This window comes from Hylobates moloch, unplaced genomic scaffold, assembly GCF_009828535.3.
Source record: "Hylobates moloch isolate HMO894 unplaced genomic scaffold, HMol_V3 SCAFFOLD_15, whole genome shotgun sequence".
In the NCBI taxonomy this organism is placed as follows: domain Eukaryota; kingdom Metazoa; phylum Chordata; class Mammalia; order Primates; family Hylobatidae; genus Hylobates; species Hylobates moloch.
Genome location: NW_026652290.1, coordinates 97,136,317 through 97,161,844, shown reverse-complemented (window position 1 = coordinate 97,161,844; position 25,528 = coordinate 97,136,317). Strand labels below are relative to the sequence as shown.

Genomic DNA, 25,528 nt, shown 5'->3' with positions numbered 1-25,528 from the left:
AAAGACTGGAAATCTTACCCCCAGGGTGAACTGCGGCTTGGAGCATTGATTTTCTGCTCTGTGATTGCATTTTCCAATCTCCTCTCCCCTCTCAGTGACTCCTAACGAAATGCACCCTCGCTTACACTTTCTAGCCCCTCTTCGCTGCAGGGAGGAGGAGCAGCTTGTCCTTGGCGGACGCCTCTTTCGGGGGTGGGGGGGCCCTGCCAGCGACTTTGGGGACCCCGAGCAAGAAGGGCATATTCGAAAGGGCCCGACAGCCGCGTGGGCTTGGGGGTCCTGAAGCCCTGCAGAATTTTAATCCACACCGGGAGGTGCGGGGTCCTGCGGGAGGACAGCGGGCAGGGCCAGGAGTTCACCCCCGCAGCTCGACCCCGCACCCTGTATCCCCCTGCGGGGTAATCGGTCTCCCTGCCGCCCGCGTTCACCCCTCCTGGGGGATCGGCCTCCCTGCCTGGGTTCGCGCTTCCTGAGGGATTCAGCCTCCTCGCCGCCTAAGTTCACCCCTCCTGAAGGATCCGGCTTCCCTGCCGCCTGAGTTCACCCTTCCTTTTTTCTTTTTTCTTTTTCTTTCTTTCCTTTTTTTTCCCCCGCTCTGGTTGCCCAGGCTGGAGTGCAGTGGTATGATCTCGGCTCACTGCAACCTCTGCCTCCCGGGTTCAAGTGATTCTCCCGCCTCAGCCTCCTCAGTAGCTGGGATGACAGGCGCCTGCCACCTCGCGCGGCTAATTTCGTATTTTTGGTAGAGACGGGGTTTCACCATGTTGGCCAGACTGGTCTCGAACTCCCGACCTCAGGTGATCCACCCGCCTCGGCCTCCCAAAGTGCTGGGATTACAGGCGTGAGCCACCGCGCCCAGCCTCGCCCTTCCTGAAGGCTCGGCCTCCCCGCCGCCTAAGTTCGCCCTTTCTGAGAGATCCAGCTTCCCCGCCGCCAGGGTTCGCCCTTCCTGAGGACTCGGTCTCCTCGCCGCCTAAGTTCACCCCTCCCGGGCACCCACCTGGCCGCCTCTGCCGCCCGCCTTCGCCCCTCCCAGGCACCCACCTGGCCGCCTCTGCCGCCCGCTTTCGCCCCTCCCGGCACCCACCTGGCTGCCTCAGCCGCCGCCCCGCCTTGCAGCCGCCGCGGAGGGACACGGTCGCGGAGGACGCCTCACACGCACGCCCGACCGCACCCGCGGACCGGACCTACTTTCCTTAAAGGGCCCGGGGCTGCGCGCAGAAGCGGCGTGCAGGGGTTTCCCAGACTCGGTCCCGCGGGCTTTAAGGGGCGCGGGCGGCGAAGGCGCACGGAGCCAAGTTCCGGGCAGCAGCCCTAGGACACCCTGAGCCGGGCCGGGAGGAGGTCTCCGTTGCCTAGCTACCGGGGCCGCCGCCTGCGGGCGGAGCCTGCACCGTGGCTGCGACACGGGGCGGGGCCTCAGCGGGAGTCGGCCGAGGAGCGGGCACGGGCCATTGGCGCATGCGTAGGGCGCGGCCTGGGGGCGGGGCCCAGCCAGTGGCGGAGTCTTCTGAGGGGCGGGTCGTGGGCGGGGCCTGGAGGCGGAACCGGCGCCGTCAGTAGTCGGCTGAGGACGGAGGCGGGGCTGGGTCTGGGAGGGGGCGGGGCCTGCGCTGGTGGGGCGCAGGGGGAGGAGACACGGCCCAGTGCCCGAGTGCGGGCCGTTGGTTGGTGCGCGGCTGAGGGGTGTGGCGCGAGCAGCGCCGTTGGTTGGCCTGCGGCAGGCCGGGACGGGCATGGCCCTGCTGCTGTGCCTGGTGGGACTGACGGCGGCGCTGGCCCACGGCTGTCTGCACTGCCACAGCAACTTCTCCGAGAAGTTCTCCTTCTACCGCAACCATGTGAACTTCAAGTCCTGGTGGGTGGGCGACATCCCCGTGTCAGGGGTGCTGCTCACCGACTGGAGCGACGACACGATGAAGGAGCTGCACCTGGCCATCCCCGCCGAGATCAGTGAGTGCCGGAGCCCAGCCCAGTCCCGACTACCCCCCCAGCGAGACCCCCGGGCAGGCCGGTCACCTGGCTTCTCCTCCTGCCCGCAGCCCGGGAGAAGCTGGACCAAGTGGCGACGGCAGTGTACCAGATGATGGATCAGCTGTACCAGAGGAAGATGTACTTCCCGGGTAAGGGGCGCGAAACCGAGGCGGGGCCCCCCCCACCTCAGGACACCCCGCCCACCGCCTGAGCCGGACCTTCTCCTGCCTCGACTCCTCAGGGTATTTCCCCAACGAGCTGCGAAACATCTTCCGCGAGCAGGTGCATCTCATCCAGAACGCCATCATCGAAAGTGAGCAAATACGGCTTCAGAGGAGGGAGGTGTTGCCCAGAGCCTCGGAGACCCAGGGGCTTGGCTGAGGCAGGAGTGATGTGAACAGGGCACCTGGCACCGGGCAGCTGGGGAGGAGGGCAGCTCTCCAGGGAGGGACCCAGCCCAGCACCTGAAGGATCAATGCCATCACCCCGCGGGGACCTCCCCTAAGTAGCCCCCAGAGGCGCTGGGTGTATTGCCACCGCCCTCCCCTGAAGTTTGCCCCATCCCACGCTGGGGGTCAACCTGGGGACCCCTTCCCTCTGGGCCATGGACACATATACATGAAAACCAGGTGAGCCTGGGCCCCAGTGGCGAGGGACAGGCCCTGAGGCTTTGGAGGGTTGGGAGGAGGCAGGACTGGGGACAAGGCTGGGCCTGGTAAGATGGCGCTGTCCTGCCCTCACACAGGCCGCATCGACTGTCAGCACCACTGTGGTAAGCGAGGCTCCGTCCAGGCTGAGGGGCGTGCCGGCGGCAGCTTGGGGCCCTGGAGGCCGAGGGGAGCCCTGGCGGCTGTTATGTGTTTCAGGCATCTTCCAGTATGAGACCATCTCCTGCAACAACTGCACAGACTCACACATCGCCTGCTTTGGCTATAACTGCGAGTAGGGCTCAGGCATCACACCCACCTGTGCCAGGGCCCTGCTGTCCCTGGGGTCCCAGGCTCTCCTTGGAGGGGGTTCCCCGCCTTCCACCTGGCCCTCGTCATCAGGGTAGGGCGGGGCCGGGGGTTCAGGGGCGCACCACTTCCAAGCCTGCATCCCACAGGTCCTCGGAGCAGTGGGAGTCAGCTGTCCAGGGCCTCCTGAACTACATGTGAGCGGGGTCTTCGGGTGGCAGCAAGCTCACCTGGGCCTGGGAGGGAACACTGGCAACGGCCACTCGGCCTCCTGAGTGCAAACCCACTGTCCTTGTAGACATAACTGGCACAAGTAAGTCCCCTCCTCAAACCGCGCACAGGCAGTGTGCGTATGTCAGCACCTCGTGGGTGAGTATGTGTGGGGCACAGGCTGGCTCCCTCAGCTCCCATGTCCTAGAGGGGTTCCTGAGGAGGTGGAACCTCAACCCAGCTCTGCACAGGAGGCGGCTGCAGCCTCTTTCTCCCTCAAAGGTCTTCGACCCTCAGCTGGAGGGGGGCATCCTGCCTAAAGGGTCCCCATAGGGTCTGGTTCCACCCCTGTCCCAGGTCTGTGGTCAGAGCCTGGGAGGGTTCCCTACAATGGTTAAGGGTGCCCCATGGAGGGGCTGACTGCCCCACATTGCCTTTCAGACAGGACACGAGCATGAGGTAAGGCCGCCCTGACCTGGCCTTCAGGGGGAGGGGGTAAAGGGAGAGAGGAGGGGGGCACCGCAGGTGGGGCTCTCCCTATACCTGGGACACCTGCTGGATGTCACCTCTGCAACCACACCCATGTGGTGGTTTTCATGAACGAACCACGCTCCTCCTCCTTCTCCTGGCCTGGGACACACAGAGCCACCCCAGCCTTGTGAGTGACTCAGAGAAGGGAGGCCTCGGGAGAAGGGGTGCTCCTAAGCCAACACCAGCGTGCCGCGGCCCCCACACCCTTCTGAAATCCCAGGCACGCGGGTGTCGTGGATGTGGCCACACATAGGACCACACGTCCCAACTGGGAGGAGAGGCCTGGGGCCCCCCAGCAAAGACCCCCAGGGAGGCAGGGGGTGAGGGACGTGGAGAGCTGAGGCAGCCTCGTCTCCCCACAGCCTGGTATCGCCGGCCTTAAGGTGTCTGGAGCCCCCACATCTGGCCAACCTGACCTTGGAAGATGCTGCCGAGTGTCTCAAGCAGCACTGACGGCAGCTGGGCCTGCCCCAGGGCAACGTGGGGGCGGGGACTCGGCTGGACAGCCCCCGCCTGTCCCTCTGGAGCTGGGCTGCTGCTGCCTCAGGACCCCCCCTCCACCCCCGGACAGAGCGGAGCTGGCCAGGGCCGGGAGGCGGGAGGGAGGGAATGGGGGTGGGCTGTGCGCAGGTCCGCAGAGCTGCGGGATGTGATGATTAAAGTCCCTGATGTTTCTCTTTGCAGAAGAGTTCTTGTCGGGGCAGGGGGAAGCCTCTAGGGGCTGGAGGTGGGCTTCTGGGGAGGCCTAAAGGTCCCAGACAGAGCAGGGCAGGTCCTGGCCTCAGGTCCACAGCCGTGGGGGACCGACTCCAAGCCACACTCACAGGGCCTCAGGGACTGTCCCCGGACTCCTAGGTGTGGGGCCGTGGCCCACCTGAGCGCACATGGGTAGGCTCACACAAGCCCACAGAGCGCCTGGATTCTTCCACCCAAAGCGAGGCCACAGCGTGGTTGAGACCAGGGCCAGCACTAGTGCGTTTAGGTGTTGTGGTCACGTACGTCAGACCCGAGCCAAGGAACACAGGAACTGTGGGCTGTCTCATCTGTGGCAGTGACAGGCGTGGCATAATGGCCAGAGTCGGGGCCACGACTGCCTGACTCTGGCTGATGGAGCCTGACACACAGGAGGGAGGGACTCGTGTTCCATCTGTGCGGCGGTGCAGCTCCAAGTCCCATTCTCACTTGGGCGACCTCAGCCCGGCGGTCTCCTTGCCTCCTGCCGGTCTCTTTGCTTCCTTGAGCGTCCCTTTGCTCCGGCATTGGGGCGGCTGCAGAACACTGGCGAGAACATCCTCGAGCACACTGTTGCTGCCACCATGGGTCCCATGCACTGTCTTGTGGCCGCCTCAGGCTCCCGTCACGGGAGGGGTACCTGGACACATTTGCTGAGGTCAGGAGCGGCGTGTGGGAAGGTGACCGAGCGCCTCCTAGGCTCCGTGGGCCATGGGAGCCACACGCATGTCGGGGGAGAACGTGGTAGTGGCCACTGGGGACAGCGTCAGGAGTGATGGTGCCGGGTCCTGGCTGTGAAGGATGCTTCTTCTGAGGCCGGCGAGCGTGTTTAGATAACAAGAGGCTCGCGGCAGGTGCTTTCAAGGCATGGTCTTCTAGAAAGAATGCTGGTGTGGGCCGGGGCTAGGGTCCCGTCTGTGCTGCTCTGAGCCCCCTGCCACCCAACGCCCACCACCATGGCCGCGTCTTGGGTTAGAGTGGACAGGGGCTTCCCTTCACTGACCCAGCGTCACCTTGCTCGAGGCTCCCGTCTTCAAGGTGTAAGGCTGGTGAAAAGGAGGCAAATTCACCTGGGGGTGGGGTGGCTGCTCTTCCACACTTCTCAATTCTGGATCTGCCCCTGCCCCGGGGGGGCTCTTGGGGAAGGGGAGGGAGAGCGGGCACCTGCTCCCCTGCACGGCCTTGGGTGGAGATGCTGGGGACTGAGGCCACCATGGGGTGGGGGATTCCCTGGCCTGTGACTGCAGGAGCCCCAGGCCTGGATGGTGCTGGGGACCGAGGCCACCTCCCAGGGGCCCATGAGCTGAGGCGCAGAGGCTCCAGTCCTGCAGCGCCGCATGACCCAGGCCAGGCAGAAGACCCCATGTGGAAATGCCTGTTTTACAACTTTATTGGATCATCTTGACACAAAATCATGACAGCAGCGTGATATGTCTCTCTCTTCTTTATACGGGAATGTCGATAGCAAATTCTTATGTAACACATCATACAATTTCAAATCCTAGAATCACTGCATGGGATTCTGTAATAGATTACATGCTAAAGTGACAGTTTTCATCAAAAGGAAAAGATAAAATGTCATTATCTCTGAAGAAGGGTCAGTCCTGTGCCCACGCTGGCCATGGGGTGTGAGCAGAGTCTCCTTGCCCTGCCTGGTGGGGGCTCTGCCTGTGAGGTGGCTCTCACAGGTCCTGCCCAAGGGCACTGGGCGCACTCCTTCAACACAGGAGAACAGCCCGGGTCCGGTGCTTCCAGGTCCTGCCCGGGCCTTCCTAAGGGTGCTGGGAAACCTTGGTGCGCACAGTGGCAAGCAGGGGATGCGACCACATACCCCCACCCCAAACCCAAGCCTGCCGAGATGCACTTCTGCTGACCAGGAAGAATGGTGGCAGAGAGACCTCATCCCACCCCGTCCATGGTTCTGACCGCAACCTCTCTTTGGCGTCCCTGGCCCCGCCGCGCCCACAGCCTGGCTGGCACGTGGCCTGGGATCCCAGGACCCAGCCACAGCCCACGAGCACACTGACGATGGACAACGCCTGGCAAGACCGCTTTCCCACTGTGGGTTCTGGGAGAGAAAACCTTGGCGACAGCGGCCCTTCCTTCCCCTTCCCCAGACGCCACCGTCAGGACCTTTGGGTCAAAAGCAGGCAACCCCAGAGGAGGCCACGTCAGCCCCACCCTGTCCACCAAGTGCCCCTCACGTGGTGCCCATCAGGCCCTGGCCCAGGACAGGAGCCCCTGAAGCCACATTCAAGGACTCAGCCCCCAGCACGGGGCAGGGCACAGACCCAGGTGGGGGAGTCCCTTGCTGGTTTGGGGACGAGAAGGGGACTTCTTGCCAAAGAGAGTGGGAAGAGTCACAGTAAAAAAGGATGGTCAGATAATTCAACGCAACATATGACCTCGGATGTCTACACGGCGGACAACATGGAGTTAAATTAACACTCAGGCTTGGGTACAGTACACACAACCGAGGAGAGGCGAGACACGTCAGGGCTGCGGTCCCTGGGCGCGTGCTCCGCGGGGCGGTGCGGGGCTCGCAGGCAGCTCTCAACACTTGGCCAGCGTCGCCTTCATCTCTTCTAACAAGCTGCTCAGCAGCGTGGAGTCACTGCACTTCCCGTCGACTGAGACGGAGTCCCCACCCTGTGTAAGGAAAAAGATGGATATTGTTAAAAGGATGTGCAGGGGCCAGGCACGGTGGCTCAAGTCTGTAATCCCAGCATTTTGGGAGGCCAAGATGGGTGGATCACCTGAGGTCAGGAGTTCGAAACCAGCCTGGTCAACATGGTGAAACCGTCTCTACTAAAAATACAAAAAATGGCCGGGTGCGGTGGCTCACGCCTGTAATCCCAGCACTTCGGGAGGCCGAGGCGGGCAGATCACGAGGTCAGGAGATCAAGACCATCCTGGCTAACACGGTGAAACCCCATCTCTACTAAAAAATACGAAAAATTAGCCGGGTGTGGTGGTGGGCGCCTGTAGTCCCAGCTACTTGGGAGGCTGAGGCAGGAGAATGGCGTGAACCTGGGAGGTGGACCTTGCAGTGAGCCGAGATCACGCCACTGCACTCCAGCCTGGCGGACAGAGTGAGACTGTCTCAAATAAATAAATAAATAAGTAAATAAAATAAAATAAAATAAAATAAATAAAAATAAAAAATTTGCCGGGCATGGTGGCAGGACACCTGTAATCCCAGCTACTTGGGAGGCTGAAGCAGGAGACTCTCTTGAACCCAGCGGGTGGAGTTTGCATGTGAGCTGAGATCATTCCACCACACTCCAGCCTGGGCAACAAGAGCAAAACTCCATCTCAAAAATAAATAAAAGTACATGCAGGCCAGGCCGGGTGGCTCATGCCTGTGGTCCCAGCTATGCGGGAGGCTGAGGCAGGAGGATTGCTTGAGCCCAGGAGGTTGAAGTTGCAGTGAGCCGTGTTTGCACCACTGCACTCCAGCCTGGGCGATAAGAGTGAGATTCTACCTCAAAAAAATTAAAAAACAAACAAACAAAAATACTATGTGCAAATATTGCCTCACAGCTATATGTGTTGTCCTTTTAATTTTGCGAATTTGTTAATTATTAAAAAAAAATGGGAAGGGCTCGGGTGAGGGAGCGGTCCACCGCACCTGGGTCTCCAGTGGGAGGGGCTCCGGCCTACACAGAAGTGGGAGCCGGCACCTGAGGGCCCTGAGGCAGCCAGAGACAGCCGGGGACGAAGACCAGAATCCGAAGAGCTCCTGAGCTAGCAGACAGTTGAGCACTGTCTGTCCTTCTGCCCTCCTGCCACTGGGCCCCAGAAGCGACTGTGGAAGAAGCCAGCAGAGTGGGGTAACCAGAGCCCCCAGAGAGGGAGGTGCGTGGGGAAAGCCACCCCGTGAAGCTGCTCACGATCTGCTAGGCTCACCCCATGCTGCGGATCCTTTCCCAAAGAGCAACCAAAGGCACTGAGTCCAGAGGCCGCTGCCGGGTGCCAAGGCCAGGGACAAGAGGCAGCACTGAGAGGAGAGGCTGGGCAGGTGGTGGTGCGCTTGGGGCCACAGTCCCCAGACGGCAGGGGGGACTTGCAGCTGGGAACTGACCACCCACGTCCTCCAGAGGATGGAACAAGGCCCAGAGGCTCACAGGACCCCACGGAAAATGACCAGGAGAATCCACTCATACAGAGAGGCCCTCGGCAGACCCCAGTGCCAAGAACCCAGCGCCAAGGCACCAACACCAAGACACCAGTGCCAAGGCACTAATGGCAAGGCCGTCGGTAGACCCCAATGCCAAGATCATATCACCCTGATGCCAACACCAAGGCACCAATGCCAAGGCCATCGGCAGACCAAACACCAAGGCACCAACACCCAGACCCTAATGCTGAAGCACCAATGCCAAGACCCCAGTGCCAAGACCCCAACACCAAGGCCGTGAGCAGATACCAACACCAAGACACCAACACCCAGACCCCAACGCTGAGGCACCAACTCCAAGACTCCAACACCCAGACCCCAACGCCAAGGCACCAACACTCATACCCCAACACCCAGACCCCAACACCCAGACCCCAACGCCAAGGCACCAACACTCAGACCCCAACACCAAGGCACCAATGCCAAGGCCATTGGCAGAAACCAACATGAAGACCCCAACGTGCAGACCCCAACACCAAGGCCGTCAGCGCACCAAGGTGGACGGACACTAGGACTCTCTGACACAAGTGTTTTTTTTTTTTGGAGTCTCACTCTGTTGCCCAGGCTGGAGTGCAGTGGCACAATCAGGGCTCACCATAGCCTTGAACTCCTGGGCTCAAGAGATCCTCCCACCCCAGCCTCCCAAGTAGCAGGGACTACAGGCTCACTGTACTAATTTCTTAGTACTGGCTAATTTTTAAAAATTTTTGTAGACCTGGGGTCTTGCCATGTTCCCGGGCTGGTCTCGACCTCCAGGGCTCAAGTGATCCTCCTGCCTCAGCCTCCCAAGTAGCTGGGACCACAGTTACACACCACCATGCCCAACTGGCCTAAGCTTTAAAGTAGCTGTTAGGAAAATGCTCCAACAGATCACCAGGGCATCAGCAAAGACACAGAAGATACAAGAAGGGCCCAGTGGGAATTTCAGACCTGAAAAATAGACCCTCCCTGTGTGGGCTCAATAGCAGAACAGCTAGGACGAGGCAGAGTGGTGAGCTTGGCAGGAGAGCAATGTGTTCAGATGGGTTCAGCCTGAACCCATCTGAACACAGCCTCAGGGGCGTGAGGGGCAGCAGCCCAGGCTGGGGAGGTATTGGGAGCAGGCCCCCCAAAATCTGGTCATAAATTGACCCCAAAACTGGCCATAAACAAAATCTCTGCAGCACTGTAACATGTTCATAATGGCCCTAACGCCCACACTGGAAGGTTGTGGGTTGACAGGAATGAGGGCAAGGAACACCTGGCTGGCCCAGGGCGGAAAACCACTTAAAGGCATTCTTAAGCCACAAACGATAGCATGAGCGAGCTGTGTCTTAAGGGCGTGTTCCTGCTGCAGTTAACTAGCCCAATCTATTCCTTTAATTTGGCCCATCCGTTCGTTTCCCGTAAGGGATACTTTTAGTTAATTTAATATTTATAGAAACAATGCTAATGACTGGCTTGCTGTTAATAAATATGTGGGTAAATCTCTGTTCAGGGCTCTCAGCTCTGAAGACTGTGAGATCCCCGATTTCCCACTTCATTCCCACCTCTGTATTTCTGTGTGTGTGTCTTTAATTCCTCTAGCACCACTGGGTTAGGGTCTCCCCAACAGAGCTAGTCTCAGCAGGGAGGAAGCGTGCAGCACCCAAAAAGCAGCAACAGATCAGCTCCAGCCACCTCAGGCCCAGCAGAATGGCTGCCATCAGCTGGGTGCGGGGGCTCATGCCTCTAATACTAGCACTTTGGGAGTCTGAGGCAGGCGGATCAGGAGTTTGAGACCAGCCTGACCAACATGGTGAAACCCCGGAAACCCTGTCTCTCTTAAGAAGACAAAAAGATTATCCAGGCGTGGTGGTGGGCACCTGTAATCCCAGCTTCTCAGGAGGCTGAGGCAGGAGAATCGCTTGAACCCGGGAGGAGCTTGCAGTGAGCCGAGATCGCACCACTGCACTCCAGCCTGGGCGACAGAGTGAGACTCCATCTCAAAAAAAAAGAATGGCTGCTGTCAGCACGATGACGACAGGTGAAGAAACAGGGCCTCCTGCACGGCGGCAGGTGGGAAACACAGTGCAGCACTGAGGAATACAGTCTGGCAGCTCCTCAAAACCTCAAACATGGAATTACCACAGGACCCAGCAATCACATTCCCGGGTGTATATTCAAAACAAATGGGCTCACTCCTGCAATCCCAGCACTTTGGGAGGCCGAGGCAGGCAGATCACCTGAGGTCAGGAGTTCCAGATCAGTCTGGCTAACCTGGCAAAACCCCATCTCTACTAAAAATACAAAAATTAGTGGGGCGAGGTGGCGCATTCCTGTAATCCCAGCTACTCAGGAGGCTGAGGCAGGAGAATTGCTTGAACCTGGGAGGCGGAGGTTGTGGTGAGCCCTTGCTCCAGGGCACTCTAGCCTGGGCAACAGAACAAGACTGTTTCCAAAACAAATACAAAAACAAAAAAATTAAAAAAACAAAAGTACTGAAGGCAGGGACTCAAACAGTTATTTGTTTAACAACAATGTTGATAGCAGCACAATTCACAACAGCCAGAAGGTGGGAGCAGCGATGGATGAGTGGACACACAGCATGGTCCATCTGCACAACAAAATATGATTCTGCCGTGAAAAGGAAGGGAATCCTGACAGAGGCTGCAATGTGGATGCACCTTGAGGACATGAGGCGGAATAAGAGCAGCCAGACACAGGATACATTCCGTGTGATTCCACTCCTAGGAGGTCCCTAGAGTCATCAGATTCACAGACACAAAGTAGGATACGGGGTGCTAGGGGCTGGGGAGGCGACAGGGAGTGAGTGTTTCATGGGAGGCAGTGAGCCAGGAGAAAACTGGAACATTAGGAATGAAAAGAACAGCAATGACAGGCCGGGCACAGTGGCTCACACCTGTAATCCCAGCACTTTGGGAGGCCGAGGTGGGCGGATCACGTGGTCAAAAGATTGAGACCATCCTGGCTAACATGGTGAAACCCTGTCTCTACTAAAAATACAAAAAATTAGCCAGGCGTGGTGGTGGGTGCCTGTAGTCCCAGCTACTCGGGAGGCTGAGGCAGAATGGCATGAACCCGGGAGGCGGAGCTTGCAGTGAGCCCAGATTGTGCCACTGCACTCCAGCCTGGGCGACAGTGCGAGACTCCGTCTCAAAAAAAAAAAAAAAAAGAAAAGTGCAATAAAATGGATAAACCTCTACCCAGGAGAACCAGTTAAAAGAGACACAAACCGTGACCATCAGAACTGAAAGGGACCCAGGATCATCACAAGGAGGAGCGAGAATACGGCACGCACTGCTACGCACATCAACTCAGTGACTGATGATTCCTTACGCTAATTCTTTGAAAAGTACAAACTACCAAACTCACCCAAGATGAACGGTAACTTGGGGCTTCCTACAACTGTTAAAACAAAAAACTGAGTTTGTAGCTAAAAGCCTGCAGAAAAGGAACTCCCCAGGCCCGATGGTTTTCTGGTGAATTCTGTATACAAATTTCTTCCTAAGGAAGAAATGCCACTCATCATCACACACAGTCTGTCCCAAAACAGAGAGGACACACTCTCCTGCGCGTCTGACGAGGCCACTGGATGACAAAACCAAAGGCGGCACCAGAAAAGAAAACTAAAAACCCAACTCCTCATATATAGACACAAAAGCCCTCAACAAAATATTCACACACTGCGTTCGGCAGTCGACATACTGCGTTCGGCAGTCGACACACTGCAAAGACAAGCACCCTGCAGTACTCAGGAGAGGGTGGCCCAGAGCGGAGGGAGCGAGGAGTCATTCTAGAAGAGTGGCAGTGAGAGGTGGAAAGTCCGACCCCAGGGTCGTGGCTGCCTTGTGCATGGGGGTAGGGTGGGGGGCAGGAGTGCAGTGGGAGTGGGGCCCCCGGAGCCATGTGTCAGCCTGGGGTGAGCAGCGCAGCAGGAGGTGGAAGCCCCGTCTTGCTGAGGGAGAGTCTGCGCTGCTGAATGGGGCTGGCACAGGTGAGGGGCTCATGGCTGCAGTGCTGCCATCACTGTCTTTGAACCCTCGAAGTCCCAAAGCTCGCCCCTGGGGATGAAGGCCTGGGCATGACCCCAGGAGAGGCAGCAGGAGCCAGGCTGTGTACAGAGGCCCGAGGCTCACCTTTTTCACCAGGAGGCAGACGTGGTGGCCCTGGATGGAGCGGCTGTACATGGAGGCGCAGGAGTCCACTCGCTCCACAACTGCAACAGAGCAGGCGGGGTTAGGCTTCCTAGACACTGCATGGCTGCAGCCCCAACCCCAGAGCAGGGGCCACCTTCCTGGGCTGCCCTTGGCCACAGGTTCAGGAGGCCTGTAGGAGCAGGGTGTGGTCCTGGGAGGCCTGGGGTGTGGGGAATGCAGCCCCCGCACCAGCTCCCAGGCCTCGGGGCCACCAGCCACCCGGGATCCCAAAGGGAGTCAGTCTGGATGCGAGGGCCACAGGCCCGGCTCCAACAGGACGGGATGGCTGCGGCGTGCGTGAAAGCCCCGTGCAGTCCATCAGCCCCTCACTCTCCTTACCGGAAAAATGGTGGTGAAAACAGATCTTCGCCAGAAGATTCTGGAAGGACATCCGAATGCCATCGACTTTGACTGAGCTCATGCTCAAGTCCCCAGACTCCAGCAACTTAGCAAAGGCGTCACTGTGGGAGGGACAGGGAGGCTGACTGCGGTGGGGCCGGGATCCTCAGGCTCCCTGGCACAGAAGCCAACAAAACCTGCCACGCATGCTGTGCCTGGACACCGTCCTGTGTGTCTGGGCCGGGAGGTCTTGGGGGTCCTGGAAGATGTGGCTTCTTTTCATGTGTGGAAGCCCTCACACCCAGAAACTGACAATGACTTGTCTTTAAAGAGGTCACAGAGGTGCCTAAAGCCATGGGGTGGACCCTCCTCCGACAAGGACGGATGTCCTGTAGGAAGGGACTGGGGGGATAGGCTAGGATGCAGGCACGCAGAGGACAGCCTGTGAGGACTCAGGGGGCAGGGGGTGCCGCATGCCAAGCCGTGCCGAGAAGAGGCCTCAGGAGGAGCCCGCCCTGCTGGCTCCTTGGTCTCACCCCTCCAGCCTTCAGGACTTCCGGGAGCCAGGGCCTCTATGGGTGACGCTGCCCGGCCTGTGGCTTCAACTACACAGCCCCAGCTGGCGCAGACACCAGGCAGCCTGGCCTGCACCAGCCACAAGCCAGCGCCTCCGAATCCGTCTCTAAAGTCCTGCCCAGAAGCCTCAGTCCCCAGGGCACAGGTGTCTGCAAGGTAGAGGGGAGGCGGAGGGGGTGCGGGACACAGGGGCGTGGGCCTGGGCCCCACCTGTAGCAGGGTGTGGTGATCAAGTAGGAGCTGCAGCTGAAGTGCAGCCTGAAGTCCAGCTTCTCGTGGGTCGCACCCTCATCATTCTGCAGTGGAGTGAAGGTGGTGCAGTTGAGTGGGGAGTCGGGCCCAGCTCAGGGCTCAGGGCTCCCCAGGCAGGTGGCCCGCTTCCCCTAGGGACACCTGGACACCCACTGGGATGGGGCAGGAAGAGCCCCTGCCTGTAGAGTCGGCTCGCCAACGCCAAGCGGAGCCCTGCATACCTTGGCAATGAAGGACAGGGTCCCCTTGAGCTTCTGCGCCGTGACGATGCTCTGGATGGTGAACACATACTGGGCTTCGTTGGAGACGCCTGGCGGGGGCGAGAGGGAGTGGGGCCTGAGACGCAGTGGGGGCTCAGCATGGGTGGGGCCTCCAGGTCTGTCCTCAGCCCCAAGTCCTCTGTGGCTGATTAGGAAACTGAGCTCAGCCCCCAAGGGAGCACCAGGGGACGGGAGCAGAAACAAGAGGCTACTGGGGTCCCTAATTTGGCCTGGACCTGGTCCCATCCCTGTTTCAGAGGGCAGACTTGGCCACTGGAACCGTGGAACCCAGGAAGGCCCCAGAATCCAGCCCCCAGCCCAACCCTTGGGACTCTAGCCAGGTCCATCCGAGGCCATCACGCTTCTCAGAGAGCTGTGGCGAGACTCCGACACTCAGGAGGCACTGAGGTGCAGCCTGGGGACCAAGGGGACATGGGGAGGAAGCAACAAGAACCTGCGGATCTGGGCAGTCACCAGCTGCCACTGTGCTCCCGCAGCCCCCAGGAGAGGCCGTGAGTGGGGCAGGGCTCACCTGGGGGCAGCTGGAAAGGCACGGGGACGCCGTCGTGGACAGAGGAGCCCTGCGGCCGGGCCATCCTGGCATTGAGTGAGTCCAGCACGCTCAGCTCCATGCCCTTGAGGATGCTGCTGCTCCGGTTCTCCAGCACGATGGCCACGGTGACCTGGCTGTCCTCCTGCAGACTGCCCCGGATGTCACAGGTCTGCAGGGCATGGCCAGTGTTAGCAGGGCAGGCGGGCCCGCCGCAGGGAACAGGCACAGCCACCTCTTAATGACCACAGAGGCAGCAGGGGTCCCACGGGCACAGGAAGGCACGGAGAGGGGCGCCCCCCAGCCGCAGCCTGAGCGCCTCCTATGGCTGCTCTTTGAGTGCATGGCAGGGACCCTCCTGCCAGCCCGAGTCTCAGGGCATGTCTCCAACCTTACCCCAAGCCAGAGGTGCTGCCCAAGCAATGCCCCTGCCAGGGATCACAGGCCCTGGGTACACCAACATCCGGGAGCTGTGGGGGCTGCCCGGGTTCTGCGCAATCCCATGCCAAAGAGTGTGGGCCAGCCCACCCTGCCCCAGGGAGCGGCTGCCACTCACCATTTTAACATAGGAATTTTCAGCGAGGAGGGAGTAGCTGGACTCAGGCTGGAAAGAGAAAAGGCGCATCAGCCTCAGGGCCCCGAGCTCTGTCCCAACGAAGACTCCAGTGCGGCCCAATACCCCAGGTCGAATACCACAACTCCAAGAACGCTTGGGGCAAGGGGCTTCAAAGGGGCCGATAAGGGATCCCCAGCTCCCAGGACCACACAGCCCACCACGGGGGTGCCGAATGTGGGGCTGCGGGCCGGGGCCGGGGCCAGGCCCCTGCCCCCACCAGGCTCAGCTTCTTCTCGAATCTGCTCAGTTCTCTCCCGCATGGAGGCCGCAGGAGTGGGGAGCAGCCCGTAGCCCGCCAGGAACCCTGGCACGGGGCGGGGGCGCTGAAGTACCCCTCACCGGGAGCTGCTCCTCCTCTGGTGCGCCGTTCTGCACCGGCTCCCCCGCCGCCTCCTCGCTGCCTGGAGGCTGCTTCTTGGACTTCTTCTTGCCTTTGATCCGCTCCTCCTTCTCCTTCTTGTGCTTTTTCTTCTTATGCTTGGGAGATTTCTGGAGCAAGAGGAGGATCAGGTTCAGTTCCCAGGCTGCTCCAGCACGCCCCCCTCACAACGCGAGGTCAGGGCCTGGGTGGGATGGCACGACCAGCCACGCCTCAGGCCTACCGGGATGAGCTCAGGCCAGACCTGGCCCAGCGGAGGCTGGGGCCGTCCCTGGTTGGTGGCAAGTGCCAAAGCAGCTCAGGGAATGGTCCCCGCCGGCCAGGGAGCCACAAAGGGCAAACCCGTGAGGACACCACACTTGACGCAGCAACCCCACGCCCATGTACACACCCGAGAGGGAACACACACATCCACGCACACTTTGCAAATGTTCAAAGCAGCACGCTGTGTCACCACAAAGTGGAAACGGCCCAAGTGGCTATCAACAGATGAGTGGGTCAGCACAGTGTGGCCCATCCGCGGAGGAACGGGGCCGGCAGAGGGTGGCCTGTCCACACACTGGAACATGACCCGGCCACGAACAGGAACCAGGCTCTGACCCAAGGCATAGTGTGGATGCACCCTGAGGACATTACACTCAGTGAGACGCCACACACAAAAGACCACACAGTGTATGACCCCATTTCTATGAGATGTCCAGGACACACTGATCCACAGAGACACGAAGGGGATGCATGGGTGCCAGGGCTGGGAAGGGAATGAGAAGTAACGGCTGATGGGAATGGAGCTTCTTTAGGGGTGATGGAAAGTTCTGGAACTAGACAGAAGTGATGATGGTTGCACAACTCTGTGAATATACGGAAAACCACTGTATACATACTTCAAATGAATAAACTCTAGACTTATGAACCATGTGTGAATAAGGAGGTTATAAAAAAAACAAAAGACCGGCGGCCGGGCGCGGTGGCTCACTCCTGTAATCCCAGCACTTTGGGAGGCTGAGGTGGGCGGATCACGAGGTCAGGAGATCGAGACCACGGTGAAACCCCATCTCTACTAAAACTACAAAAAATTAGCCAGGCGCAGTGGGGGCGCCTGTAGTCCCAGCTACTCGGGAGGCTGAGGCAGGAGAATGGCATGAACCCGGGAGGCGGAGCTTGCAGTGAGCCGAGCTCGCACCACTGCACTCCAGCCTGGGTGACAGAGCGAGACTCCGTCTCAAAAACAAACAAAAAACAAAAAACAAAAGACCACAACCACAACAAAAGGCCCCTGAGAACGCCAACGCAAAGGCGAGAGCAAGGCTGCGCTGGGACCCGGGTGGCAGAAGCTGTGTCCGGCCCCACGTTGGGGTGCTGGGGCTCATGCCGCCCTCCACAGCCCCCGGGGGAGTGACAGCCTCACCTTGTCCTGGTCTTGCCCCTCAGCGTCGTCCTCCTCGCCCCGCGCCTCCGTCTTGGCGTCCTCATACTCGTCCTTCGGGGCAGTGACAGCGTTCACACTGAGCTCCTCCTGCAGGGAGCCAGGGCTCAGGGCTCACGCTGGGCAATGAGGGGCCCCACTCCACTGCACCCCAGGCAGCCTCCATGCCGCACACCCTCAGCTGGCCCTCACGCCCGCCTGAGAGGCCACAGCGCCCTCTGAGTGACAGGCAGCCTGTGGGCACAGAGGCCCTGGCTGTCCTCCCATTCCCCTGGCCCCTGCTTGGCCCACTGGGACCCGGGAGCGTGACCCCGGCTCCACTCAGTGCTGGGTCCCCCAGGTGCACAGTGCTGACTGCGAGAGCGCAGGGCCTCAGGAGAGCCAGGGCTCTTCCCTGAGTGCCAGGTATGACCTCTGGAGACACCGAGGCTGGCACTGGCCAGCTGCCAGTCTCTTACCGTGGATGGAACAGGGGCGGGGGCGGGGGCGGGGGCAGGCGGTGGGGTGGTGGACAGCCAGAAGTCCAGGTCCTCAGCCTGAAACCACAAGACAGGCTGTCAGCAAACGCAGTGCATGGTCCTGGGAAGAGGGGCCGGAGACAACAGGGCCAGGGGGGCCCCAGCTGCCCTCACTGCCCCCAGGGCCCTGGACTAGCCAGGCCTTGCAGAGCCTGGGAATCCAGGAGCTGATGGCAATGTCCTCAGCCAGCCCCGCTGGCTCTGGCTTTCACTGCCAGAAGAGGGCCGGGGACAAACCTGTGGGTGTGTGCCGTTCCAGCAGTCAGAAGGCCCCTGGCGGCCCCTATGTCTGCCTGGGCCCCCTGACGTGGGTGTGGACAGGCCCCCAGGCCCTGCAAACATGCACTCCTTTGAAGAGTCCGTTTCTTTCTCTATGAAAATCTGCACACAGACACTGCAGAAACGGTTCTGGAGCTGCACGTGAGGGTGGTGTCTGGACCACACCGAGCTCTGACCATGTCCCCCCAACACGGGTAAGGACACGGCTTGCCCATGGGACCATTGGGTCCTCCTCAGTCTCCCCTGACACAGGTGCACAGCCAGCTCCCCTCAGAAGCCACGCGTCCTCACTCCGCCGGGCCAGGGCGAGGTGGCTGGCGCTCGCTGCCCGACTCACACCCACAGCCATTTCCCTTGAGCTCACCGCTGTCTCCAGGCCGTCTGGGAGTTCAGGGCAAGGGAGGGGAACGGAGAAGGCCGCTGCCCTGGGCGCTAGCCTTACCTTCTTCTCCTTCTCCTTCTTCTTTTCCTTGTCTCTCTCTTTCTCTTTGTGCTTTTTCTCTTTCTTCTTGGGTTTCTTGCTCTTCTTTTCTACCACAGGAACGTCCTTCTCAGGGGATTTTGAGGTCTCGGCGTTTCTGTGTTTCTGAATAGGCAGCTTCTCGCTGTCGGCTAACGGCCTGGCAGGGGAATGACCGGGCCACACATCAGCACCACTGGCCACCCCCCAGGACCACTCAGTACCTGCCGTGTCCAAGCATGTGGCAGTGCGGGACCTGCTCCTCCAGCCCCTGGCCCCAGCCATGGCCTGACATAGATCTGCCCAACACGGCCTGCTGGAGGCTCCATGGGAGGGTCTGTGGTGGCCACACCCTGCCCTGTCACGGCATGGGGACCTCCCGAGCACCCCAGGCCTGGAGACTTCAGAGCCCACACTTAGGGTCTTGGTTGGGAGGGCCAGCCAAGAGCAGCACAATGAGGACGTGGTCTGGGGAAGGCCTGCCTGCACCCCACCCCAGCCTGCCCACCCTGCAGAGCCCGGCCCCGCCTGGGAGGACGAGAGGAAGGGAAGCAACCACATGTGGCCTCCACCCTCACCCTGAACCCATGTGGACTCACTTATCCAGGTCAATGTCCAGAGCCCTGTAGGGGTCGTTGGGGTCTTTGTCATCCTCGTCGCTGGGCAGAGCGTTCTGACAGGAAGAGAGGAACCCCATCAGTGGAACCCGCCCTTGTGGCCTGGTGGAACTCCATCTACCTCGGACACAGTGGGACTGCCTGAGACAACCATGGCCATGCCCACGTGGGCCACATGCACAGGTGGGCAGTGACGCGGCTCCACCAGAGGCTCCGCTCAGTGTCCAGGCACTAAGAGCGGCTGGGACCCAGGACGCAGCCAACCTGCATCTGCCTCTGAAGCTGCTGGCCCCGGGGCAGATGCGTGGGGACGTGTGCTCGAGGACAGATAGGCCTCTCCTCCTATGCTCTCTGGGGCGGGGCCTCATCCCGGCCACCAAGGAAGACCATAGGGAGAGGCCACTGTGCACGGCCCCAGGACACACACACGTGGAAAGACAGACACCCCCAGGCCGGGCCCCAGGACACACACACGGAAAGACAGACACCCCCAGGCCGGGCCCCAGGACACACACACGTGCAGAGACAGACACCCCCAGGCCGGGCCCCAGGACACACACACGTGCAGAGACAGACACCCCCAGGCCGGGCCCCAGGACACACACACGTGGAAAGACAGACGCCCCCAGGCCGGGCCCCAGGACACACACACGTGCAGAAAGACAGACACCCTCAGGCCGGGCCCCGGCGAGGCTGACCTCAGGCATCTCTTCTGTGATGATGTCCACCTGCTGGGCAGGCGCAATGTCCTCGTCGCTCTCCGTGGGCAGCGAGCTGTGGCGGCGCTTGCCCTTCTTCTCCTTCTCCTTCCTCTTTTTCCTTCTCCTGTCCTTCTCCAGCTTCTGCCGGTGCCGCCGCTCCTCCTCCAGCTTCACGTACTGGTCCGACATTGGCAGCCCTGCGGGCCGGCAGCGGGCAGGCACTCAGCACCGCGCCCCAGGGTCTCACGGGGAGGGCGGCAGGAGCACCCCACAGCCCGTGTGACAAATGCGGCGCTGACACAATGGAGACACTTGCCTGGAACCTTCAACGGGACGGAGAGGTCAATCTGCACCACGGGAATGTGCTCCACGCCCGGGGCGTCCTGGTACCGCTGCAAACGCAACATCCAGGCGTTACCGGTGCACTGAGGGGTGACACACGTGCAGGACAAGCCTCGGGGATGCAGGGAGCGTGATGCGGCCCCGTGATGCGGCCCCAGCATCCTAAGGAGCCGAGGTCCTGCCAGAGCCCTGGGCCGTGAGGAGCGCCGTGAGCGAGCGCGTCCCGAGGACCCAACTCTTAAAGACAGTGAGGGCTGGAAAGCTTGTCAGCGAGTGGCCCTGCAGGCCTAGGAGCAGGGAGAAGCAAATCCTCGTCCATTTCTTCTACCTGAATATTCTGTTTTCTCCTCGGATGAGAAAAGTAATGCGGCCTCACGCCCAGAGTGAGGCAGCAGGTTGCCCACGACCGTGGGGTCAGGGCGGGACAGCAGCTGGGCTGCCAGGCGCACGGAACAGGGCCCCCCGCCGGGAGGCTTGAAAGAATGGAGCCCACAGGGAGGAGCCTGCCCCTCAAAGGCTCCGCACAGTCACTGTGTGGCCCCAGCTCCATTCCCAGGATCTTCCTGAGGGAACCCAAACTCAGATGGACGCCACAGGGCTCGGGTAGTGAGGGTAGAGGGTGCTGAGGGACGGGCACCGGGGACGGGCCTCACCTTCTGCGGCGACGGCGAGCTCTTGATGTAGAAAGGGTTGTTGGCCTGCTCCTGCTTCCGGGCCTCTCGGCGCTGCGGGACACGGCTTGGCGTGAGCCCGAGAGAAGCGGGCAGGATATCCCTCTGTGGACGTCCACCACCAGCCACCCAGCCAGGGAAGGCTGGATCTTTGGCTATTTTCACTACTGAGCTTTTACTAACAGGGAAACCAAGGCCCGCAATTGGGAAGAGCATGTACTGGGGAAAAGGAATCGTTAACCCTCTGTGAGGCAGGGACGCCCATGCCTCCCTGCCAGGGTCAGGACCAGGACCCACGGAGGCCGCTGACCTGCCTCAAAGACTCCCTGGGACAGGAGGGAGGAGGCGAGGGCCCGCCAGGGGCAGCCAGCAGCTCACCCGGGCCAGCTCCTCCTCGTCCGCCTCGGATGGCCGGGGCTTGGGGCGCCGCTGCTCCTCCTCGTGGAAGACAGCCCTGGGCCTCTCGTCCTCTGACTCGCTGTCCGAGAGCGGCTCGTTGATCCAGGCGTCCAGGTCCAGGCTGCGCCGGACAGGAGGGTCACACAAGGCAGTGTGTGACCGAGCACGCGCCTGCAGGCGTCCACCCTGAGCAGGCACACCACGTGCCTGGCCATGTGATTCCCCCAAACAGTGGTGCCTGCCACCCACACAGGGCCAGCGAGGCAGGTGTCACTGCCCCTTAGAGAGGACGCAGGGACCCAGGAAGGCTGCGGCAGGGTCACAGTGGGGCCCCCACGGCCGGCTCAGGCTGCCTCAGAGCTTTATGGCAAGGGCGGGAGCAGGCTCACTTCCCAGGGAGCATCCCCAGGCACAAGCCAGGTCCCAGAACCAGCGAGAGCCCTGGTGAGTCCATGTGAGGGGTACACCTGCCTGGGGCCTCCAATCAGCCCCATACCCTCCTGGCTGTTCAGGGGTACAGGAGACCCCGCTGTGCCTCCAGGCATCAGGGGACCATGTCAGGGCCATGGTTGCAATGCCCCCACCCCCGTATCCTTACCCTTCGGGGACTGGAACCTTCTTCTGGGCCTTGGGGGCCACTGGATTCAGCTCCCCAGCAAAGAGAGCGCTGACCTCCTCTGCCACAGGCACGTCCTTGGCCTGAAGCTTCTGGATGTGCTTGACCAGCTGCAGGATGCAGGACGCCTGCAGGGGACACAGGAGTCACTGCTGGCACCTGCCTGGAAGGCCACTCAGCCACCCTCAGGGACACGGGGTGACTCAGCCCCTGGCACAGTGACGTGTGGGCCCCCTGGTACAGCCACATAGCCACAGAGAGCCCAGCCTTCATGCCGTCTCCGTCGTCGTCATCCTTGCCAGGAATCAGCAAAGAGACCAGTCCACAAACAGAACAGAGATGGGGGCACAACAGGGAGCTCTGCCCACTGCAGAAATGCCTCCCATCAAGTCTGTGCCCCAACACCAGAAGCACCACCTCCCTCAGCCCCTGCAGGCTCCCCGCCTCTGTGCTGGCTCCAACTCAGACACAGCCAGGCTGGGCAGCTCCAACAGTGACCATGGACCAAGGATCATGGCCAGCCCCGAGCTAATGCCACCGCACAGAGAAGCCCGGGGCCACGCCCCATGCAGCCTTGAGGCTGGGTCTCCTCAGCCATCGGACGGGCTGACGCCACTCCAGATCTGTCTCGCAGATGGCCAGGTGCGATGGTTCACACCTGTAATCCTTACACTTTGGGAGGCTGAGGAGTGTGGATCACCTGAGGTCAGGAGTTTGAGACCAGCCTGGCCAACAAGGTGAAACTCCGTCTTTACTAAAAATACAAAAATTAGCCGGGTGTGGTGGCGAGTGCCTACAATCCCAGCTACTAGGGAGACTGAGGTAGGAGAATCCCTTGAACCCAGTGGGCAGAGGTTGTTGTAAGCTGAGATCGCGTCACTTGACTCCAACCTGGGAAAAGGAGTGAAACTCCATCTCAAAAATACAAAACAAAACAAAAAACAAACAGAAGACCAGAGACCTGGGAAGTGGTGGGCACCGCCTGGCACAGGTGTACAGTCTGCTCAACCTAGAACCCACGTCACCTGCAGGGCACCAGAAAGAGCCACAGCCGGCCCCAGGCTCTCACACCTGCTGTCTCACCGCACATGAAACAACCTCTTCCTATGGAGCAGCACCCCCATATACCCAGCACCCCAGAGACCTGCCCCGGTCCTACTGACGGATCCCCCGTCCTGCTGACCTCCAGGTCCCACTGACTAACCCCAAACCCCAGCTGGCACAAGAGGCAACAAAGGAATCTCAGTGAGTGGCTTCGGAAGAGGAAGCGAGGCCCCGTCGACCTGACCGCCGCTGGACAGAAAGGCACTGAGGGCTCCCTGAGGCTCGGCCCAACATGGAGTGCAGCCTTACCCGCTCCTGCACCTCCAGGTCTGCGCTCTGCACAAACTGGGGCAGCCGGTCCACCATGAGCTGGGTGACGGCCTGGGCGCCCTCTGCCTCCCCGGCCTGCTCCTTCTGCTGCAGGATGGAGGCGTACAGCTTGACGACGTTCTGCACGTACACGGCCTGGATGTGACCTGGCAGCGTGGTGACTTTGGGCCGCAGCATGGCCTCCAGAGTGTGGTGTGGTTCCTGCAGATGCCTGAGGGCAGGAAACACTGTGAGCCCCCAGGATGCCAATCCCGGGGCTCCTCTGCAGCAGGTGAGGACCTAGGAGGCCTGGGCTCGCCACCAACAAGGTGACTCTGGGCCTTTCCCATTCCCTGAGCGGTCTCCACGGGCTGAGACACCAAGTAGAAGAAACCAGAGGCCGTCAGCAGCCCATAACACAAACAAGACAGAGATGTGGAGATGACAAAACCAATGAATGGAAGAAAGGTCAGAAGAGGAAAAAGGACAACGGGGTCGACTGTGCAGCCGGCCCTGGGAGGATGAGCAGGACAGGCGGGAAGCAGACGGAACCAGGGGACCCTGATCTGCGGGACGGTGGGGCCTGGGAGTGCGCCTCACTGACATCTGACACAATGCCTTGGGACTTGGATATGTTTCCAGTCCACGTTTTTCCCAATAAGAAAATGATAGAAGTGGGTGGGTGCGGTGGCTCACGCCTACAATCCCAGCACTTTGGGAGGCCAACGCAGGCAGATGACAAGGTCAGGAGTTGAGACCAGCCTGGCCAACATGGTGAAACCCCGTCTCTAATAAGAATACAAAAAAATTAGCCAGGCTTGGCTTGGTGGCAGGCGCCTGTAATCTCAGCTACTCGCGAGGCTGAAGCAGGAGAATCGCTTGAACCCAGGAGGCAGAGGATGCAGTGAGCCAAGATCACACCACTGCACTCCAGCCTGGGCAAAGCTTGGGAGACAGCAAGACTGTCTCGGGGTGAGGGGAAAAAAAGAAAATGACAGAAGTGCTCATCTCCAGGATGCAGGTTGGCTGGGGACCCTTTCGGGATCCCAGAAGTCAGGCGCCTTCCTGAGCTGGGGCAGGCCCAGGGTGAGGAGTGCTCGGTGTGGCAGTGACGGGAAGCAGGTAGCGGCCAGTGGTGCTGACGGGGCCGGGCCCGAGGCAGTGAGGCATAGCGGCAAATCTCATAAATTTCCAAAAGAGCCTGGAAATCCAGACTGCTGTGAGAACCGTGAGTCTCAGCAACACATTCCCACCTCTAGGCAGGCTCGGCGACCCGAACCTGCCCAGCAGTAGCTGTGATCTGTCCTCTCGGCCAGAGAGAACCTGACGCTCCTGGAGACGGCAGGGGAAGTGTCGTTAAGACCCATCCCTGTGGCCCACCTGGAACCTGGCACTGAGACCCCTGTGCTCCCAGAGGGGCCTGGCGCAGGCAGGCTGGGGCTGAACAGGTGCCTCCCTGGGCCACCTAACTGCCACACGGAGCTCCCACCTCACCTACAGCAAGCAGGGCTCAGAGGGGCTGCCACTCGCCCAGCGGGGACTGAGCCTTGCAGATGCCCGGGGATCCTCCCACCTCCCAGTCCTGGTGCCCACGGGATCTACAATCTCCTGGGAATGCCACAGATGCCCGAGGGCAGAGAGCAGACAGAGCAGCACAGACTCGCCTCTGTAAAGGGGGAATGGGCCAGACCATTGTCAGGGGACAGGTGCTGGAAATCCAGACCTGCAAGACGGCCGGGGCGGCAGGGTGACGGGAGACAGTGGGAAGAATCTGCCAGGCACGTCCCTGGTCCCTACTCATCGGAAGCTTGGAGAAGCTGCCAGCCCAGAGGCCCAGCGTGCACTCACTCTGAGAACTCCCCACAGATCCAGGCAGCAGCGTAGAGCACCTCACAGATCCCATTCCTCTGGGTGCTACTAGCCAGCAGATGCGCGCTGTCAAGAAGCGCAGACATTTGGGACACGGCAAACTTGCGGATGGCCTTCACGCGGATGGCCACGTCCAGCATTTGGGCGGCGATGAGGTGGCCGTGCCGCGTGCCCTCCAGCCGGGTCAGCTCCACCAGGATGCTGATGTACCTGCGGGGCAGAGGCAGTCAGTGAGCGGCGCCGCGGAACCCCTGGCCATGCCCCTGGGAGTGGGACGCACCACTCAAAGTTGGTGATGTACTGGTAGTTGGACTGGCTGCAGATGTCGATGATCTTGGTGAGCAGCTCGTCACGGTAGGTGGTGCCCTCTGCCTTGTCTACGTGGGTCATCAGCTTCTTCACAATCTCCATCAGGTTCTTCTTGGACACCTGGGCAAGAGCGTAGGGGCAGTGGTGAGAGCGGACCCAGCCTGGGGCCTGCCTGGTGAGACACCCAACACCTGCTCCTGAGACAGAATCCACGGGACACAGTCGGAGCCGGATTCAC

General features: G+C 60.6%; 4 protein-coding genes across 10 annotated transcripts in view; 2 read left to right on the top strand and 2 right to left on the bottom strand.

The window, feature by feature from the left end:
* The window catches only part of MOB3A (MOB kinase activator 3A), a 27,849-nt gene extending 26,505 nt beyond the window's left edge, over positions 1–1,344 (bottom strand). For both annotated transcript variants that reach the window (XM_058428264.1, XM_032178984.2), the window contains exon 1: positions 1,088–1,344. The gene's annotated coding sequence lies outside the window, so the exon portion shown is untranslated. The remainder of the gene's footprint in view (positions 1–1,087) is intronic.
* The window catches only part of SCAMP4 (secretory carrier membrane protein 4), a 247,195-nt gene that overhangs the window by 214,401 nt on the left and 7,266 nt on the right, over positions 1–25,528 (top strand). The gene's annotated exons all lie outside the window — the stretch shown is intronic.
* Positions 1,609–4,354, top strand: IZUMO4 (IZUMO family member 4). 5 transcript variants are annotated; one of them, XM_058428263.1, is made up of 10 exons: positions 1,609–1,953; positions 2,043–2,123; positions 2,216–2,287; positions 2,720–2,746; positions 2,841–2,916; positions 3,080–3,127; positions 3,229–3,243; positions 3,582–3,600; positions 3,770–3,798; positions 4,034–4,333. In XM_058428263.1, the coding sequence occupies exons 1-10, from the start codon at positions 1,737–1,739 to the stop codon at positions 4,122–4,124; spliced, it is 675 nt and encodes a 224-aa protein (XP_058284246.1). In that variant the 5' UTR covers positions 1,609–1,736; the 3' UTR covers positions 4,125–4,333. The 5 variants fall into 5 exon arrangements, with proteins under 5 accessions (XP_058284246.1, XP_032034874.1, XP_032034870.1 ...); XM_032178983.2 differs by having other exon boundaries at positions 1,653–1,953; positions 3,582–3,599; positions 3,745–3,798; XM_032178978.2 differs by having other exon boundaries at positions 1,654–1,953; positions 3,582–3,599; positions 3,784–3,798.
* AP3D1 (adaptor related protein complex 3 subunit delta 1) overlaps positions 5,776–25,528 on the bottom strand; it is a 48,716-nt gene continuing 28,963 nt past the window's right edge. Inside the window, exons 13-32 of one of the 2 annotated variants that reach the window (XM_032178977.2) lie at positions 25,262–25,410; positions 24,961–25,191; positions 23,113–23,344; positions 21,742–21,887; positions 21,123–21,264; positions 20,727–20,798; positions 20,048–20,123; positions 19,729–19,928; positions 19,013–19,086; positions 18,396–18,573; positions 17,615–17,692; positions 17,139–17,246; positions 15,694–15,843; positions 15,295–15,342; positions 14,721–14,910; positions 14,150–14,238; positions 13,887–13,972; positions 13,101–13,222; positions 12,702–12,781; positions 5,776–7,052 (exon numbers count right to left, since the gene is read on the bottom strand). In XM_032178977.2, coding sequence (XP_032034868.1) covers positions 6,957–7,052; positions 12,702–12,781; positions 13,101–13,222; positions 13,887–13,972; positions 14,150–14,238; positions 14,721–14,910; positions 15,295–15,342; positions 15,694–15,843; positions 17,139–17,246; positions 17,615–17,692; positions 18,396–18,573; positions 19,013–19,086; positions 19,729–19,928; positions 20,048–20,123; positions 20,727–20,798; positions 21,123–21,264; positions 21,742–21,887; positions 23,113–23,344; positions 24,961–25,191; positions 25,262–25,410 — 2,547 coding nt within the window. In that variant the 3' untranslated portion in view covers positions 5,776–6,956. The remainder of the gene's footprint in view (positions 7,053–12,701; positions 12,782–13,100; positions 13,223–13,886; positions 13,973–14,149; positions 14,239–14,720; positions 14,911–15,294; positions 15,343–15,693; positions 15,844–17,138; positions 17,247–17,614; positions 17,693–18,395; positions 18,574–19,012; positions 19,087–19,728; positions 19,929–20,047; positions 20,124–20,726; positions 20,799–21,122; positions 21,265–21,741; positions 21,888–23,112; positions 23,345–24,960; positions 25,192–25,261; positions 25,411–25,528) is intronic. The other variant, XM_058428248.1, reaches the window with a different exon arrangement.

Bases quoted from the DNA above. Each gene is read 5' to 3' on its own strand.
- IZUMO4 (XM_032178983.2), top strand. From the start codon at position 1,737: ATGGCCCTGCTGCTGTGCCTGGTGGGACTGACGGCGGCGCTGGCCCAC. The intron at 1,954-2,042 runs GTGAGTGCCGGA...TCCTGCCCGCAG, and splicing joins GGCCATCCCCGCCGAGATCA to CCCGGGAGAAGCTGGACCAA. The intron at 2,747-2,840 runs GTAAGCGAGGCT...TATGTGTTTCAG, and splicing joins CGACTGTCAGCACCACTGTG to GCATCTTCCAGTATGAGACC.